The sequence below is a fragment of the Cervus canadensis genome, chromosome 12, assembly GCF_019320065.1.
Source record: "Cervus canadensis isolate Bull #8, Minnesota chromosome 12, ASM1932006v1, whole genome shotgun sequence".
Classification (NCBI taxonomy): Eukaryota; Metazoa; Chordata; class Mammalia; order Artiodactyla; family Cervidae; genus Cervus; species Cervus canadensis.
In genome coordinates, this window is record NC_057397.1 from 52164742 (window position 1) to 52183519 (window position 18778).

The window sequence follows — 18778 nt, forward strand, 5'->3', positions numbered from 1 at the left end:
TATGTGAGTCAAGGCTTATTTCTATACTGCAGGAAGACCTGTTAACTGAAAACTAAAACAACAATAAAAATCGAATACAGTTTGATGTATGAGGGGAAGTTTATTTTCTGAGTTGTAACCCTTCTTTATATATTTTTTTGTAAACATTTTAATGATGTAATCCATCTTACTACTTTATATTATGGGCTACCCAGATGGTTCAGTAGTAAAGACTCCACCTGCCGATTCAGGAGATATGCAAGAGACACGGATTCGATCTCTGGGTCGGGAAGATCACTTGGAAGAGGAAATAGCAAGCTACTCCAGTATTTTGGCCTGAAAAAAATCCCATTAAGAGAGGAGCCTGGTGGACCACAGTCCGTGGGGTCACAGAGAGTCGGACACGACTGAGCATGAAGCACGAGACACTATATTTATAAAGCATGAGACACTATATTTATAAGGAGACACTAAATTTATAGCATATTTAAAAATGTGTTAACAAAAACACAAGTTGTTAATGCATAACATAGCATTTTCATACCACAGAGATGTCTGTGTAGGAATTTAGAGCATGATGTGATATTTCCAACTAGGTAAAAATACTGATCATTAATTTTAAACTTAAGAATGAAGACTAGATTACTGCATTGCATTTGTTATCTATTGCTGTATAATAACTTACTTCAGGACTTAGTAACTTGAAACAATAAACATTTGTCATCTCACAGTTTCAGTGAGAAATCAGAATGGCTTAGCTAGGTGGTTACCTCTCAAGATTTCTCAAGAGAATGTAGCCAAGATGTCAGCCACAACTGCAGTGATCCGAAAGCCTGACTAGAGCTGAAGGGTACACTTCCAAACTTCACTCACGGGCTGCTGGTGGTTGTCAGGAGCCCTGAGTGCCTCCTCACGTGGGTCTGCCGCATGCAATCGAAGAGAAAGAGCAAGGTACAAGATGCAGTCTTGTATGACCTAACCTAAGAAGTCACACACCGTCACTTCTGTTTCTTACAAGTGAGCCAGTGGGAAAGCTCGTACTCAAGCAGGGGACTTGGACACCTACTTGTGAAGAGGAGAGTCACCAGTCCACTGCTGGTATTTTTATTTTGTGCGTTTTGTGTCAAGGAGAGGGAGGGATTCATTCATAATATTCTGCTTCTGTTTAGGACACTGCCTTAGGAAAACCACGAGAGGTGTTTCGACTTCCTACAGATTTGACAGCATGTGACAATCGCCTTTGCGCATCCATCCATTTCACATCTTCTACCTGGGTTACCTTGTCAGATGGAACTGGAAGACTGTATCTCATTGGAACAGGTGAACGTGGAAATAGTGCTTCTGAAAAATGGGAGGTGAGTTGTTTATCTTCAGACTTAATGCTGAGTCTGGAAAGTATATGCAAGTTAGATCTTAGTGATTTTGAAATAACACCTTTTTAAGGATGGTTTACATGTGACCTCTTGATTTTTATAATATATAGTGTTTTGGATATCTTTTAAATTATAAAATGTTTACCTTTTATGAAACTGATATAGTAGCTATTCCTGTTTTGATCTGGGGTGAGTGCAGTTGTCAAGAATTGCATTTGTTTTTCAGCAAATACCAACTGAATGCTTTGTAAGTATAAAGCAGTATCTTAAGCATTGACCTTGCTACCTTCTTTTTTGTAAAGAGTTGGCCAGAGAATTACATTGTCACGTCTTTTCTCCTTTTCTCATGTTTTATTCTCAAATATATTTACAAGCCTAGGACACTTCTACTGCACCACTTGGCTATCTGATATGTTTAAACTAGTCAAATAGTAACTTTACCAGAATATTCCCTATTTAGAAAAATATACCATCGCATCAGTTCAGTCACTCAGTCATGTCCGACTCTGAGACCCCATAGACTGCAGCATGCCAGGCTTCCCGGTCCATCACCAACTCCAGGGCTTACTCAAACTCATGTCCATAGAGTCAGTGATGCCATCCAACCATCTCATCCTCTGTCATGCCCTTCCCCTCCTGCCTTCAGTCTTTCCCAGCATCAGGGTCTTTTCCAATGAGTCAGTGCTTTGTGCCAGGTGGCCAAAGTATTGGAGTTTTAGCTTCAGCATCAGTCCTTTCAGTGAATATTCAGGACTGATTTCCTTTAGGATGGACTGGTTGGATCTCCTTGCAGTCCAAGGGACTCTCAGGAGTCTTCTCCAACACCACAGTTCAAAAGCATCAATTCTTTGGCCCTCAGCTTTCTTTATAGTCCAACTCTCACATCCATACATGACCACTGGAAAAACCATAGCTCCTTTCCTGATTTGGAACCAGTCTGTTGTTCCATGTCCAGTTCTAACTGTTGCTTTTTGACCTGCATACAGATTTCTCAAGAGGCAGGTCAGGTGGTCTGGTATTCCCATCACTTGAATTTTCCACAGTTTGTTGTGATCCACACAGTCAAAGGCTTTGGTGTAGTCAATAAGGCAGAAGTAGATGTTTTTCTGGTATTCTCTTGCTTTTTTGATGATCCAACAGATGTTGGCAATTTGATCTCTGGTTCCTCTGCCTTTTCTATATCCAGCTTGAGCATTTGGAAGTTCATGATTCACGTTCTGTTGAAGCCTGGCTTGGAGAATTTTGAGCATTACTTTGCTAGCATGTGAGATGAGTGCAATTGTGCGGTAGTTTGAACATTCTTTGGCATTGTCTTTCTTTGGGATTGGAATGAAAACTGACCTTTTCCAGTCCTGTGGCCACTGCTGAGTTTTCCAAATTTGCTGGCATATTGAGTGCAGGACTTTCACAGCATCATCTTTCAGGATTTGAAATAGCTCAACTGGAATTCCATCACCTCCACTAGCTTTGTTCGTAGTGATGCTTCCTAAGGCCCACTTGACTTCACATTCCAGGAATCTGGCTCTAGGTGAGTGATCACACCATCGTGGTTATCTGAGTCATGAAGATCGTTTTTGTATTGTTCTTCTGTGTATTCTTGCCACCTCTTCTTAATATCTTCTGCTTCTGTTAGGTCCATACCATTTCTGTCCTTTATTGTGCCCATCTTTGCATGAAATTTTCCCTTGGTATCTCTCATTTTCTTGAAGGGATCTCTCATCATTCCCATTCTGTTGTTTTCCTCTATTTCTTTGCACTGATCACTGAATGAAGCTGTCTTATCTCTCCTTGCTGTTCTCTGGAACTGCATTCAAATGGGTATATCTTTCCTTTTCTCCTTTGCCTTTAGCTTCTCTTCTTTTCTCAGCTGTTTGTAAGGCCTCCTCAGACATTTTGCCTTTTTGCATTTCTTTTTCTTGGGGATGGTCTTGATCCCTGTCTCTTGTACAAGGTCATGAACCTCTGTCCAGTGTTCTTCAGGCACTCGGTCTAGCAGATCTAATCCCTTGAATCTATTTGTCACTTCCACTGTATAATCACATAAGGGATTTGATTTATAACTGTAATTATGTACCAATCTCCAAGATGCCATTTTTACTTCAGTTTTTTTAAAACAATGTAACAGGCTTAAATCTGAGGGGCAGGTTTGGATTTTAGTAATAATGTGAAATTAGTTTCTTCAGAGCCACAGGTTTTGAAAGTAGAGTGACACTGAGTTGTGCTAATAAGTACAACGTGATATTGCTGCCTTCTAAATTTCAGCAGATGGCCTTTAGTTCTAGGTAGCTAAAGTGATACGAATTTAATATTTTACATCTTATAAAACATATTTATCAGACCCACAGTTGCCTGTAGACACTGGGCTTTAATTATTTGAGAAAAACCAACAAGCCTTAGTGGTTTACCTTTCTTATTGTTATACCAAATGCTGCACTACCAAATTGCGGTATGTTCAAAAAGCTAAACAAAAACACAGTGAAATACTAGAACAAGAGCCTATTTATAGGAAACCTTTGCAGTCAGTTGCAGTTTTAAACATTCTGTTCCTGCCTCCAATAAATTTTTCTTTTCTTTTCTTTTTTACTGAGGATGTGTGGTATAAAGCAGCCAGCTACCTGAAACAGTTGAAAAGAATTTGGAGAATGATGGACAGGAATGATATGAATGAAAATGTGTCTGTTATCAAGCTATGTGGATTCTGTTGGTTTTCAGTAGGAAGAAACACATTGACCCTCTTCACCTTCAGATTAAATAACACCATGTAGTCCATCAGAAGAAAATTCATATGGGTTTATGGTTCATTCAGTTTCTGCTATGTATATCTCCTTGGCCCATATTAGGTCTTCAATAATATTTTAAAAATAAATTAAAATTTTAAATTTATTCCATATCCTCTTCAGTATATATACTGCCATAATGAATTCAGTCCTCTCTGGGGAGGTGGGAACAGTGGGGAAGTTATGAGACCAGGGCATTAACTGAAGTGGAAGGGATACTGTGGGGTATTGGTCACTTTGAGAGAAATAACTCAGAGTTTTGGGACTTTGCGGGAATTGGTGTAAGAGAGGAGGCTAAAGGTGGAAGTGATGGGGGCATGGTATGGCATAAGGGGGCCCAGCAAGCGTGGTGTTGATGACTGAAATGTAGAAAGAGAAATGAAAGAAGGCAGGGAATGTGTGGCCTCTAACGTGATGGGAGTGCTGTTTATCAACAGTTTCACAATTGATTTGCCAGGCTTGTCAGAGGACTGGAAACATCAGCCTAGGGATTGTTAAAAGTCCTGACATGGTCTCTTCTGGCCTCACTCACATGAGAGAGAAAGAGCGGGAGGAAACAGTAAACTGGCTGCTTGGACTTGGCAAAACTTAACTGCTGTTTCTCCCTACTCTTATTTCCTCTTGTCTCCCAAGCAAAAACAAAACCCACTTAACCAAAAATATGTCTGTCTTCTCTTCTCAATTTTGGGTATTTAAGAGAGGGCCTGCCCTCCGCTCACCTATGGAAGAATTTAGAATTGATTCCAAAGGTCTGCTATTTGAATAATTTTGGCAGAGTTGCTCAAACACAAAGGGAAATTAATGACATTAAAGCACACTTTTCTTTTTCCTGAACTCTAGTTATAACTTGCAATGTTTTGTTAGATTTGGTGTACAGCAGTGATTGAGTTTTATATATATATTTATATTCTTTTCCATTGTAGTTTATTTCAAAGTGTTGAATATCGTTCCCTATGTTATACAGTGGGACCTTTTTGTTTATCTGTTTTATATATGGTAGTTTGTATCTGCTAATCCCAAATTCCTAATTTTTCCCTCTTCCCTCTTCCCCTTTGGTAACAATAAGTTTGTTTTCTGAGTTTTTTCCTGTTTTGTAAATAGGTTAATTTGTATCATATTTTAGATTTCACATATAAGTGATATCATATTTGTCTTTCTCTGTCTGGCTTATTTCACTTAAGTTTGATAATCTCTAGGTCTATTCATGTTGCTGCAGATGGTGTTATTTATTCTTTTTATGGCTGAATAGTGTTCCTTTGTATGTATACCACATCTTTATCCATTCATCTGTCTGTCGATAGACATTTAGATTACTCCCATGTCTTGGCTGTTAGCTGCTGTGAGCATTGGGGTAAAGCACCCTTTTCTTTATAAGGCTTTCAGGTAGCAGCCCACATGAGGGGATTCCAGATACAGGTTTAAAAAGAAAAAAAGAGCTAATTCTTGTGTTTCAGTTAGATTTGTATTCAGCTATTTATTTTTTCATTTATTTGAAAGACTTGTTTAGAAATCAGTCTTAAAACCTTTCCTATTCAGTATTTAACAAAAATATAACAGTCTTTTAGATTATGTGTTGTAAGAAGAATTTGATAAGATTTTGTACATCTTTCCATGATGCTTTGATTTGCTTTTTTTTTTTTTAGAAGAAATTTAAGGATTTAGCAGTTAGTGGAATTATCTTTTTAGATGAAATGAGATCTTCTGTTTCTGAACAGTAAGAAAGTTTTCATGATTTGTTCTCCAGTTCCTTTGACTCTTTGTAAATTTATAGAAAACAAACAACAAAGCAAACCAAAAACAATAGGAAAGCAAGCACACACACACGTATATACAACAGTATTCAGAGACTAAGAAGAAGGCAGAAATAAATTAGATATGAGATATGATTAATGTATTAATATATATCATATAATGTATAAGATAATATATAACATAAATGGATGGGTATAATATTATATATTAATATATCAATAAATTAGATATGATATCTAATAGATATGAGACAGGGGAAGAGATGCAGTAAGGGAATATTGACCTCATTTCCTCTGTATGGAGCACTCTTTTTCACTTGGCAATTCTTTTCTAGATTGCTTTTAATTCCCTTTCCCTTGTAAATGCCATTTGGAGGCCCTGTTGTTTTCTGTGAGTACTGATCAGTTTTCTCTGTTAAACAAGTAGATCTTTTCTAAAAGTTATTTCTTTAAGCAGTATTTTAAACTTGTAAGCTTTTATTTCAGGGCTTTTTTGTTCTTGTGTCCTTGCAGTAAACAGTATCCAAATTACTTACCGGATTGTCAGAATTCTGTGTTTTTCTTCTGTGCTCAATGCATTCATGTAATATGTTTTTGTGAATGCCATCTTTTTTTCTTTTTTGTAGATTGTATTTAATGAAGAGCTTGGGAATCCTTTTATCATAATTCACAGTATCTCATTGCTGAAAGCTGAAGAACATTCAATAGCTACTCTCCTCCTTCGAATAGAGAAAGAGGAATTGGCTATGAAAGGAAGTGGTTTCTATGTTTCCTTGGAGTGGGTCACTATTAGTAAGAAATATGAAGGTAAAACAACAAAATTCTGATCTCTCTGCAGTGGTTGCCATAATTCAATAGATTTTGAAATGCAAAGCTGTTCCTGTAAATGCTGTTTGCTTTTTCTTAGGCATTGTGTTGTGATTCTAGTACCTGCCACCCATTGGAATGAATATTTATAGGTAGTTTCTCCTTAGGTATGGATTATAAAAAAAATTATGTGCTTCCACAGTTGAATACACGTTTTGTGTAAAAGGAGACACTATTACATATTTTGGAAGAATTTAACATATGTTTTTAATGTATACAAAAATATATGTTAATATGTAACATTAAGCACAAGATTTGTTCTTTGAAATATTTACCGTAATTTGTTCTTCCCAGTGTTGTAGCTTTATCTCTAGAGGAACACAGTAACTTAAATCTTTAGATTAGATGTTGGAAACTTTCTGTGAAGGGCTAGGTGGTAACCATATGATCTATCACAGTTATTCAGCTAGGATCTTGTGCTGCAAAAGCAGCTGTAGATGAAGGCATAAATGAATGAGTATAGCTGTTTGTTTATTAACACTGATGTTTGAATTTTATATAATTTTGCATGTATTTAAATATTCTTTTGATTTTTTTTGAACCATTTAAAAATGTAAAATTTATTCTTTAGCTCAAAGGTCATGGTTTGCAGATCCCTGCTTTAGACAAATAAAAGCTTTGGTTTTTAAATCAAGGTCCACAACATGGGAGAAATCACCACGGGTGTTCTTCCTTCTCTGAGACTCTTGGTTCCGTGACAGCCTTAGCTCAGCCCACAGTGGCACTTGGCTGCAGCTCCTCGGCTTCCATTCTCTTCATCTTTGTTTGCTTCATTCAGCTGGGCAGTTATATTTAGACTCACCTTTCTTTTTTTCTCTCCAGCCAATTTTAATTATTGTAATTGTAGAAACGTTCTTTCTGTGGTTCACTTTAACTTTTCTGGATGTTTCAGTTCCTTTTTTCCCTGAATTACTAATATAATTGTGTTACTTTTTATTTTCTAATGAATATAACAGAGCAGTGTTGTATTTCTAGACTGTGTTGAGTGAAACATTTGATAAATTACATTTTGTGGTCAAGTAAGTTTGAAAATGTAGGCATACAATAGCCACATTTCACATTAAACATAGTTAAGTTTCTAAAAATCTTGAGTAAAAAAAGAAAATGTAATTTTGATCCAGCCTTTCCCAACCCATTTAGCCATGGAATTCACTTGAGACCCACTGTTTTCTATCCCATGTGTTGGGAAAAACCATCCTATAAAATACAGAGTGTCTAAGTTTGGGTCTTTAGAGCCAGGTAGGACTCTGCCTTGCATGTACCTATGAAAGAAAAATAGTAATTTTTACTTCATGAAATGAAAAGTCTATTCTTAAATATATATGAAGTGAATGTGTGAAGGTAGGTGAGGATTTAGAGAGAAAAATGACATATTTTAGAATGGGTTGTATTATGTATGTATACGTATTATCATGGGAAGGATTGAGGGCAGAAGGAGAAGAGGTCGTCAGAGGATGGGATGGCTGGATGACATCACTGATGCAGTAGAGATAAAGTTGGGCAAACTTCGGGAGATGGTGAGGGACAGGGAGGCCTGGCATGCTGCAGTTCGTGGGGTCACAAAGAGTTGGACACGACTGGGTGACTGAACAACAACAACATAGTATTATGCATAACTCATGATGTTTAGTTATGATTTTTTGACTACTCAGTGTGAAGCTTATAAGTACTACCCACTGTAATAAACATTTTGTTATCAAAAGTAACAATGTTAAGTAAAGGTATGGACTCAAATGTTTGAGTACTTTTAAAGCAAAAAAAAAGAGAAAAAAAAACACTTACTTTCATAGAATAAATTCAGTTAGTTTACCAGAAAATTTCAGAATGCAGTTAGTTTTTCCTATCTTTAAAATTCTAAGTACAATTAATTATATTTTATGGCAAATAGATCTATATCTGAATGTATATAAAAATTATTTTTACCGTAAAAGTTATTTCATTTTAAGAAAACCTGCTAATGGGCAGAAAATAGTCCACACCACACTTTTTCCATTACCATCAGTTTGTGGCTCTTGTCAGAAGACACCTCTCATATATGGGCTGAGAAAGTAGACAGGCTGTAGTCAAGGAACGGGTAGATTTTTCAGAGCTTGATGTTCAGGTAAGTAAGTCACTTTTACAATTTAGAGCCCTGCTGTCCAATAGAAATTTTTCCAAAATGGACATGTTTGCGTGTGAGCCACTCAGTGTGATAGCAGCTAGGTATGCGTGGCTTCTGAACACTTAAAGTGTGGCTTGTGTGGCTGGAGAAGTGAATGTCCATTTTTACTTAATTAAACAGCTACCATGGCCAGTGGCTACCACATTAGACATCACAACCTAGAACAAATTTCATCAGACCCATTTTTGAGATTTTATTTACAGAATATTAGGTTGTAAATTTTTTTATCCTTTTCTAAAAAGATACCTATAGTCTGATTTTTAATAGTACATTTAAAATATTTAATTTAAATTAGAATTATATTTGAATATTTTCAGATATTTTTATTATAGTTTTTTGTTAATAATTTTCTTGTTCTAAAATGCTCTATTTTCTCACAGATAATAAAAAATATGAAATGGCTAAGTGTAATATTCTCCGTGGGAAGTCCGTGCCACATTATGCCGCTATTGAGCCTGATGGGAACGGTCTGATGATCGTCTCCTACAAGTCCTTTACATTTGTTCAAGCTGGTCAGGATCTTGAAGAAAGTAAGGATGAAAACATGTCCGAGGAAATCAAAGGTAATTTTACTTTGAATCTCCATAGAACTCCTGTGTAAAATAGACCTGACTTGTCCTCTTAGCTGGGTTATGAGTTTTACCAGGTCAGGATTGCCACTGAATTTTTCTTTGTTTTCCTTTATATTTCCCAGAATAGCCTTTCATAAAATATGCCACTTAGGTAGTGTGAACTGGTTAAATTTAATACTTTCCATAATTAACAAAAATGTTTTTTAAAATCTATGTATTATCTTACCTGATTAGATATTTAACAAATACTTAATGAATAAACAAATACTGATGTCTATTTGTTGTTGATATTTGAAAATCCAGCATATTAGTATCATAGATAGTAATTTTTAAAAATAAGGTAACCTCTTTTCATATGAAAGTGAAAGTCGCTCAGTTGTGTCCAACTCTTTGTGACCCCATGACTATATAGTCCATGGAATTCTCCAGGCCAGAATATTGGCGTGGGTAGCCTTTCCCTTCTCCAGGGGACCTTCCCGACCCAGGAATCAAACCAGGGTCTCCTGCATTGCAGGCGGATTCTTTATCAACTGAGCTATCAGGGAAGCCTCTTGAGATAGGTATGAAGAGGCTTATAGGCTTATCTCTTCATATAGGTATGCTAATTACGTGTTCTTCCCTTTCATACTGAACTGAAAGAAAGTTCCTAGGGGGTAGAATCACTTAAGTTTTTTCAGTCTTGGATGAATGAATGAAGGTAATGTTTTAGAATAAAAGGGACTTTCAGATAAGTAAGGTGAAAAGACAGCCCTCAGATTGGGAGAAAATAATAGCAAATGAAGAAACAGACAAAGGATTAATCTCAAAAATATACAAGCAACTCCTGCAGCTCAATTCCAGAAAAATAAATGACCCAATCAAAAAATGGGCCAAAGAACTAAACAGACATTTCTCCAAAGAAGACATACAGATGGCTAACAAACACATGAAAAGATGCTCAACATCACTCATTATTAGAGAAATGCAAATCAAAACCACAATGAGGTACCATTACACGCCAGTCAGGATGGCTGCTATCCAAAAGTCTACAAGCAATAAATGCTGGAGAGGGTGTGGAGAAAAGGGAACCCTCTTACACTGTTGGTGGGAATGCAAACTAGTACAGCCACTATGGAAAACAGTGTGGAGATTCTTAAAAAACTGGAAATAGAACTGCCATATGACCCAGCAATCCCACTTCTGGGCATACACACTGAGGAAACCAGATCTGAAAGAGACACGTGCACCCCAATGTTCATCGCAGCACTGTTTATAATAGCCAGGACATGGAAGCAACCTAGATGCCCATCAGCAGACGAATGGATAAGGAAGCTGTGGTACATATACACCATGGAATATTACTCAGCCATTAAAAAGAATTCATTTGAACCAGTCCTAATGAGATGGATGAAACTGGAGGCCATTATACAGAGTGAAGTAAGCCAGAAAGATAAAGAACATTACAGCATACTAACACATATATATGGAATTTAGAAAGGTGATAACGATAACCCTATATGCAAAACAGAAAAAGAGACACAGAAATACAGAACAGACTGTTGAACTCTGTGGGAGAAGGTGAGGGTGGGATATTTCAAAAGAACAGCATGTATACTATCTATGGTGAAACAGATCACCAGCCCAGGTGGGATGCATGAGACAAGTGCTCGGGCCTGGTGCACTGGGAAGACCCAGAGGAATCGGGTGGAGAGGGAGGTGGGAGGGGGGATCGGGATTGGGAATACATGTAAATCCATGGCTGATTCATATCAATGTATGACAAAACCCACTGGAAAAAAAAATAAAAAATAAAAAAAAGGGACTTTCAGAAGAAGTTTGTATTTGTATGCAAAGAATTCATGTTCTAAATATTCAGGATAACATTTCTCTATAATCATTGCTGTTCATATTTCTGATATTTATAGTCAGAGAATAGTATATTTTACTTAACAGATTTGCACAGTATTTAACAATCATATGTATTACTCTTTGAAGCTACCCTTTTTATTACTTTAACAACTTAATTATTTAAAATAAAAATCAGTTTCACATTTTTATGTACTTACATAGCTCTTTAGGGTCTCCCTGAGAACTCACTTGGTAAAGAATCCACCTGCAATGGGAGACCTGGGTTGGGAAGATCCCCTGGAGAAGGGAAAGGCTACCCACTCCAGTATTCTGGCCTGGAGAAGTCCATGGACTCTGTAGTCCATGGGGTCACAAAAAGTTGGACACAACTGAGCGACTTTCATTTTCGCACAGCTCTTTAAAAAATAAATTTGTTGAAAAATATTTGAAAATATTTTAATAATAAATACTTGAAAAATATTTTCTCCAGGTTTATAAATATGAACACCTGAATATAAGAGTTGTGTATGGTGGCCTTTTACTTCCCCTCTTAACAGCTTACTTTCCTCACAAGTGATTTTTTTTTCACAAGATCCCTTTCTGAATAAATTCTACTGCTTTGTCTTAGTTATAATGTTAAACTCTCCTGGAGCTTAGCCAGAGTAGCTATTTGTATTACTAGACCACATGCCCTTTAGGACTCCTTTGGTGAGTGGTTGAGGAAGAATGAAGGACTGCCTTCATCCTTGGAACCAGTTTGCCTGGTAGCTAGGCCCATGTGCTTCCAAGACAGATTTGCAGCCTAGTTGGAACACATCATGTTTTTGTTTTTTTGGAACACATCATGTTTTTAAATCACTAGCCACTAGTGTTTCTTTCATTGACATCTCACGTTACGTTTGAATTCCTCCTGAATTTGTTCTTCTCTTTTAGTGTAAACCACTTCCATTTTAGTGTAAACCCTTCAGTTTTTCTGTTTTCCTTCTAATAAACGGCCCTTACTTAACTTCTTGTACCTACTTCCTCTTGGGAAATTTCTTCTATATTTATTTTAATATCATCAGACTTTCACAATAAGAAAGGAAAACGGTTGTAACTTTAAAATTATGGATAGTTTGTTAATTAGCATGCTTTCTTTTAAGCTCTCTTCTGAGTATATATGCTGGTTTCATTTTCTGTAAACTTCAGTTAGACTGATATTACTTATTACCTGGGCTTCCCAGGTGTCTCAGTGGTAAAGAACCTATCTGTCAGTGCAGGAAACACAGGTTCGATCTCTGGTTCAGGAAGATCCCCTGGAGAAGGAAATGGCAACCCACTCCAGTATTCTTGCTGGAGAAATCCCACGGACAGAGGAGCCTGGTGGGTCTCAAAGGAGTCAGACTTGACTTAGTGACTAAACAACACCAATGTTATGTTTCTTTCTGATGAGTGAGTAGACAGATTAATGTTTATGGATGCTACTGAGCAAATATTTGTCCATTTTACATTTACGCCCTGCTTTCTTACTTCATGGTTATAGTATTATGGGCCTAAAAGTGTTTCTTAGGTAGATAGCTTTTTAGGAGCCAAGCATAGGGGATAGTGAAGAGGTGAAAGGAGGATTCTTTTACTGGGAACTTAGGCTAAATATACTGACAGCCCTTCAATTTGCTATGAAATTGCTTTCACATTGTGGGGATAAAATAGGCAATACTTTTATAAGGAAAATATATATTTTATTTTTGTGTGGATGTCTGTCCCACCAAATAGTTGTAGTCTCCTATATCAGAGAGTTACTACATTGCCCCAACAGTGGCAAATCAAGGTTGTGATGAAAGTTTCAGGCAGGGTTTATGACATATTTGGTATTCTTTTAACTTGGAATCCTGTGTGTGTGTGTGTGTGCATGCATGCATGCACGCATGCTTGGAATCCTGTGTGTGTGTGTAAGAGGAAGAGGGAGAAGCAGGGATACTGGGAGGTAGGGAATAAAGAGTTGCTATGATTTGTATTTTATGAGTGTATATCTTCTAGGGCATTAGGTAAGCCTGGAACAGGGAAATGTCAAGTGTGATTGCTACAACACTTTGAGTGAAAATTCCCCAAGGAGATCTCTATGTATTTGTTCATAATTACTTTTTTGTGAGAAGATCACTAGAAAAGATGCTAGATAGGTGTTCTTTTGTATGTTCTAGTTTCTGATTTTGTATGTTATGTTGTAGTCTCTGTGTTTTTTTTTTATTACATAATACATTTTTCTTTTCCAAAGAACCTCTGTATTACTGGCAACAGACTGAAGATGATTTGACAGTAACAATACAGCTTCCAGAAGACTGCACTAAGGAAGACATTCAAGTACAGTTTTTGCCTGATTCTGTCAACATTGTACTGAAGGGTCAGAGGTTTTTGGAAGGCAATCTCTTTTCATCTATTGATCATGAAAGCAGTACATGGATAATTAAAGAAAATAATAGGTATTTTTTTTTTAGTTTTATTTATATTTGAAATTTTACCCTTTATTATTTTACTTTTTTCTTCTTTTTATCCTTTCTGCAGTGGTTACATCAAGGGGGAATAGGCTCATCGATACTGCCGATTATTTTTCTTAGGATAGATTAACAATGGAGTTACTGTGTCAAAGAGCGCGGCTGTAGTTAAGGTTAAAGACACTCGCTTAGGTGCTATTTGCACTACATTGTCATGCTTTCCATTTCAGCTTTGGATACAACAGAGTGACAATAATAATAAATGGTTGAAAATGACTATTTGAATTTTCACATTTTAAACTTTCTAATGGAAATAATTTTTTTCTACTGACTTTTAATTTGCTAACTAGATAATATATTCCTGTGCTTACTGTTCATTGTTCAGTCGCTCAGTCTTATCCAACTCTTTGCAACCCCACGGACTCCAGCATACCAGGCTTCCCTGTCCTTGGCCATCTCCCAGAGTTTGCTCATACTCACGTCCATTGAATTGGTGATGCCATCCAACCGTCTTATCCTCTGTCATCCTCTTCTCCTGCCTTCTGTCGTTCCCAGCGTCAGGGTCTTTTCTAAGGAGTCAACTCTTCGCTTCAGGTGGCCAAAGTATTGGAGCTTAAGCTTCAGCATGAGTCCTTTCAATGAATATTCAGGGTTGAGTTCCTTTAGAATTGCCTGGTTGGATCTCCCTGCGGTCCAAGGGACTCTCAAGAGTCTTCTCCAACACCACAGTTCAAAAGCATCAATTCTTCCACGCTCAGCCTTCTTTATGGTCCAACTCTCACATCCATACATTACTAGTGGAAAAACCATAGCTTTGACTAGACGGACCTTTGTCTGCAAAGTCATGTCTCTGCTTTTTAATACACTGTCTGGGTTTGTCATAGCTTTTCTTCCAAGGAGCAAGCATCTTTTAATTTCATGGCTGCAGTCACCATCTGCAGTGATTTTGGAGACCAAGAAAATAAAGTCTGTCACTGTTTCTGTTGTTTCTCCATCTATTTGCTATGAAGTTGATGGGATCAGATGCCATGATTTTAGTTTTTTGAATGTTGAGTTTTAACACAGCTTTTTCACTCTCCTCTTTCACTTTCATCAAGAGGCTCTTCAGTTCCTCTTCACTTTCTGCCAATAAGGGTAGTGTTATCTGCATATCTGAGGTTATTGATGTTTGTCTTGGCAATCTTGATTCCAGCTTGTGCTTCATCCAGCCTGGCATTTTGCATCATGTACACTGCATTTAAAGTTAAATAAACAGGGGACAATATACATCCTTGTCTTACTCCTTTTCCAGTTTTGAACCAGTCAGTTATTTTATGCCTGGTTCTGATTGTTGCTTCTTGACCCACAGACAGGTTTCTCAGAAGACAGGTAAGGTGGTCTGGTATTCACATCTCTTTAAGAATTTTCCACAGTTTGTTGTGATCCACACAGTCAAAGGCTTTAGTGTAGTTAGTGAAATGAAGTGAGTCTTGATATGAATCTAAATGCTGAGAGTCTAAGAACTGTATATCTAATTCACAAAGTTTTTTAGGCTTTAAATTGAACAGATATCCTGAAATCATTTTATTAATGGAGATAATAAATTAATGGAGATAATAATTTGGTGACTTGGTTATATTTTTTATATATATTGTTTAAAAAACTCTATATCCAAAAGGTTCTTTTAAAAATATTTTATATTTCCATATATTCTATTTAAACATATCTCACTAGTGTGTGCGATTTGAGGATAGCATTTTTAAATTGGCAAACCAGCTGGAACATACTGTTAAATATAAGTCATCAAGCAGTAACTGAGCCAAGATTTAGGAGAAGAACTGGACTATATGCAAAAATAGATTCAACATTTAACACATGAACATAGACCAGTATTGTTTTTCCATGAAATTTGAGGTGCTTAATTACTATTTAATGTTACAAAAGATAATTACAGTGATGTGTGTGTGGTATCATTGGTTTAAAACACATGATATTTTTATATTATTCGTCTCATTTTTAATAGTTAATGTTCTAACTTTGAAAGGATTTGCTAACTAATCTGTATTATGTATGGAGCTATGTATCCCTTTTTGCTTGGATGGTAGGATGTGATTCTAGTTTTAAAATGTAGAAATGCATATATGCTAAAAGAGTGACTGAATATGCAAATTTAATGATGGTTCATAAATTCTTTATAAACCAAGACTGTATGAACTTGTTGACTTCTTTAGGTAGCAACTGACTAAGAACAGTATTTATACATTCTGGTCAGTAGGTACAAGTTCTTTAATAGTTATTTACATATATTTTTTCAGAGAGGCAGAATAGTGCAATAGTAAAGAACATGGACTTGGAGCCAGACTGCTTTTCTAGCTTGTGACCTGGGCAAGTTACTTAACTTCTCAGTGCTTGTTTTGTTATTTGTAAAGTGGAGATGCTAATAGTACTTACTTTCTTTGTGGTGAGCCATAAATGAGTTAAAATATGTAAAGTGCTTAAGACAGCACCTAGCATGTGGTAAGCATTAGGTAAGCATAGCTGCTGACATTGTTTTTATCATCATTAATCATCCTCATCTTTTGAGATTAGCTTTCTCCTTAGAAGATAGAACTATATCTGGGCATTATTAATTGCAGTGGTAACTTTTAATGCCAATGATAGAAACTCATTATGTAAGAAAAATATTTTGTATAGTCTCTTTAAATAAAAGTAGTTTTAGAAAATTTTAAAGTGCTGTAGTTAATTCATGAGGTGGTGATAATACCCTTGAAAATAGCTGATAGGTTAACATGTTCTATTTGATAATTATGATAATAGTTGTTATTGTGTTCTTGCAATTGTTTCCTTGCAATTGAGTTCCAGGGCATGGGTTAGTATGACCCATGTGTACCAGAGATGGCACGTGGAAAAGGTTGCTTTGCCGTGGAACAGGTGCTACCACCCTCCTTTTCTCTGTATTACCACAAGATACTGGATTCTCTTTCCTAGTCAGGAGGCACATGGGCAATTCCCTATCCCATGTCCACAGTCTGCCCTGACTCGCCTCTCTCCCCCTTTCCCGCTGTATTAGTCCTTAATCTTAGAGTTCCCTTATGGGTTCTTTTTTTATTGATTTAAGCTGCCTGATCTTTAGTAATCATATTATGACTACTAGTTTGGTGATAGTGAAGGTAATTGTTGGCTCCACACACAGAGAGAGACCTTTAGTTATAGGCCCTTTCCAGTTAACTTTATGTGCCCATCACCCCACCTCCATTCCCCAGTGAAATAACTCATAGGTACATGCTGCTTATGTTTCCATTACTTAAGATTGGTAACAGTCAGCACACCTAAACTGCAGAAGTGCTTTCTGAGGGTGATTTGACTCTTGCCCGTCAGTCCCGTGGTATTTTCTTATTTTTTAAGTCTACCTTGTTTACGCCTGGATTATAGGTTTTCCATCATACTAAAATGAACATGATTTTTGGTAAAACATTCTTGGGACAGCAGACGGATAATTTCTACGGAAGATTCTTCTGTTTGATATTGGTTGTATAGTTTGTGTAGCTGCTTAATGTAACATAACTTTCCTCATTTTACACATCTAGCTTGGAGATTTCCTTGATGAAGAAGAATGAAGGCATGACATGGCCAGAGCTAGTGGTCGGTGATAAACAAGGGGAGTTTATAAGAGACTCAGCTCAGTGTGCTGCAATAGCCGAACGTTTGATGCATCTGACCTCTGATGAACTGGTAAGCGATTGCAATCGTAGTGGGACTTCCCAAGGATTCAGAAGAATGTGGGGATTATACCATGTTTTTCAAACATTATTTTGCTTTTCCTAATGTAAAAGACATTAGGTCTTACTGACTAGTGTTTGAATATCGCTTGAAATTCTAATATTTATTCCCTATTCACTAACTGAATACATATATGTGTGTGGACATGTTGTACATTCAGGGTAGGTGTGCATGCATGTGTATATGTATATGTGTATCTCTTGGTCTCTCAATATATGTAGAGAGAAAGGGAGATATGTAATTGATCCTTGAACAATGCAGGGGTTAGGGGGCCCACCCTGTACACTCAAATATCTGAGTATAACTTATAGTTGGTCTTCTATATCTGCTGTTCCACATCCTCAGATTCAACCAGTTGCGTATTATGTATTTCTGTAGTGTGTATTTTAAGTTCAGTCGCTCCATCATATCCAGCTCTTTGCAACCCCACGGACTGCAGAACGCCAGGCTTCCCTGTCCTTCACCAGCTCCCAGTGCTTGCTCAAACTCATGTCCATTGAGTCAGTGATGCCATCCAATCATCTCATCCTCTGTCATCCCCTTCTCCTCCTGCGTTGTCTTATAAGTAGACCCTTCCAGTTCAAAGCCATGTTGTTCAGGTGTCAACTGTATCAGCCCACATATCTGTATTCTCCTTAAGAAGAATTGACTGACCAATGCTGACAGGGACAAAATTTTGATTTTATACCCTACTTTGCTAATAATCTATTTGTAATCATTGACATTTTTTTTGGTGATCTTAGAATATCACAAGGGGTGTGTATATATACATACTACATATAACTATGTTTTTGTGTTGAATATGTTCCTCCTCTGATAACATTTAAGATAATGTTAAGAATTTGAACAAATACAGCAGTACACTAGAACTTCAGTTATCTTCATTTACCAGATCTTACATCAGCACATTTAAAATGTCTGACTTATTGCCATCTGGAATTATAGCAATGAGGAGGGTTGTATAAAGAAGTATTTATACTGTAGAGTTAGTTGCATCCTAAGATAGAAAAGAAAGATTAGAATATTGAAAGTAAATGTCTCTGACAAAAGAAAACATGACCAAAATGGAGAAACCATGTTTCACATTTTCCAGCATAATGGAGAATTTCAAGAATCACTGAAATTTTATGTACGACTACAGAACTTTGATTTCATAGCCTTGTTACAAGTCATACAGACTGCATTTCTCTATGCTCATTCATTCAGCAAGTATTTATTGTGATAGTGCTCTGGGGATATAATTA

At 36.8% G+C, this 18778-nt stretch overlaps 1 protein-coding gene across 1 annotated transcript in view; it reads left to right on the forward strand.

Moving 5' to 3' along the window:
• NUDCD1 (NudC domain containing 1) overlaps positions 1-18778 on the forward strand; it is an 89674-nt gene that overhangs the window by 31485 nt on the left and 39411 nt on the right. The window contains exons 3-7 of the mRNA XM_043483733.1: positions 1149-1334; positions 6507-6687; positions 9289-9471; positions 13559-13763; positions 17342-17486. Of these exons, the coding sequence (XP_043339668.1) occupies positions 1149-1334; positions 6507-6687; positions 9289-9471; positions 13559-13763; positions 17342-17486 (900 nt within the window). The remainder of the gene's footprint in view (positions 1-1148; positions 1335-6506; positions 6688-9288; positions 9472-13558; positions 13764-17341; positions 17487-18778) is intronic.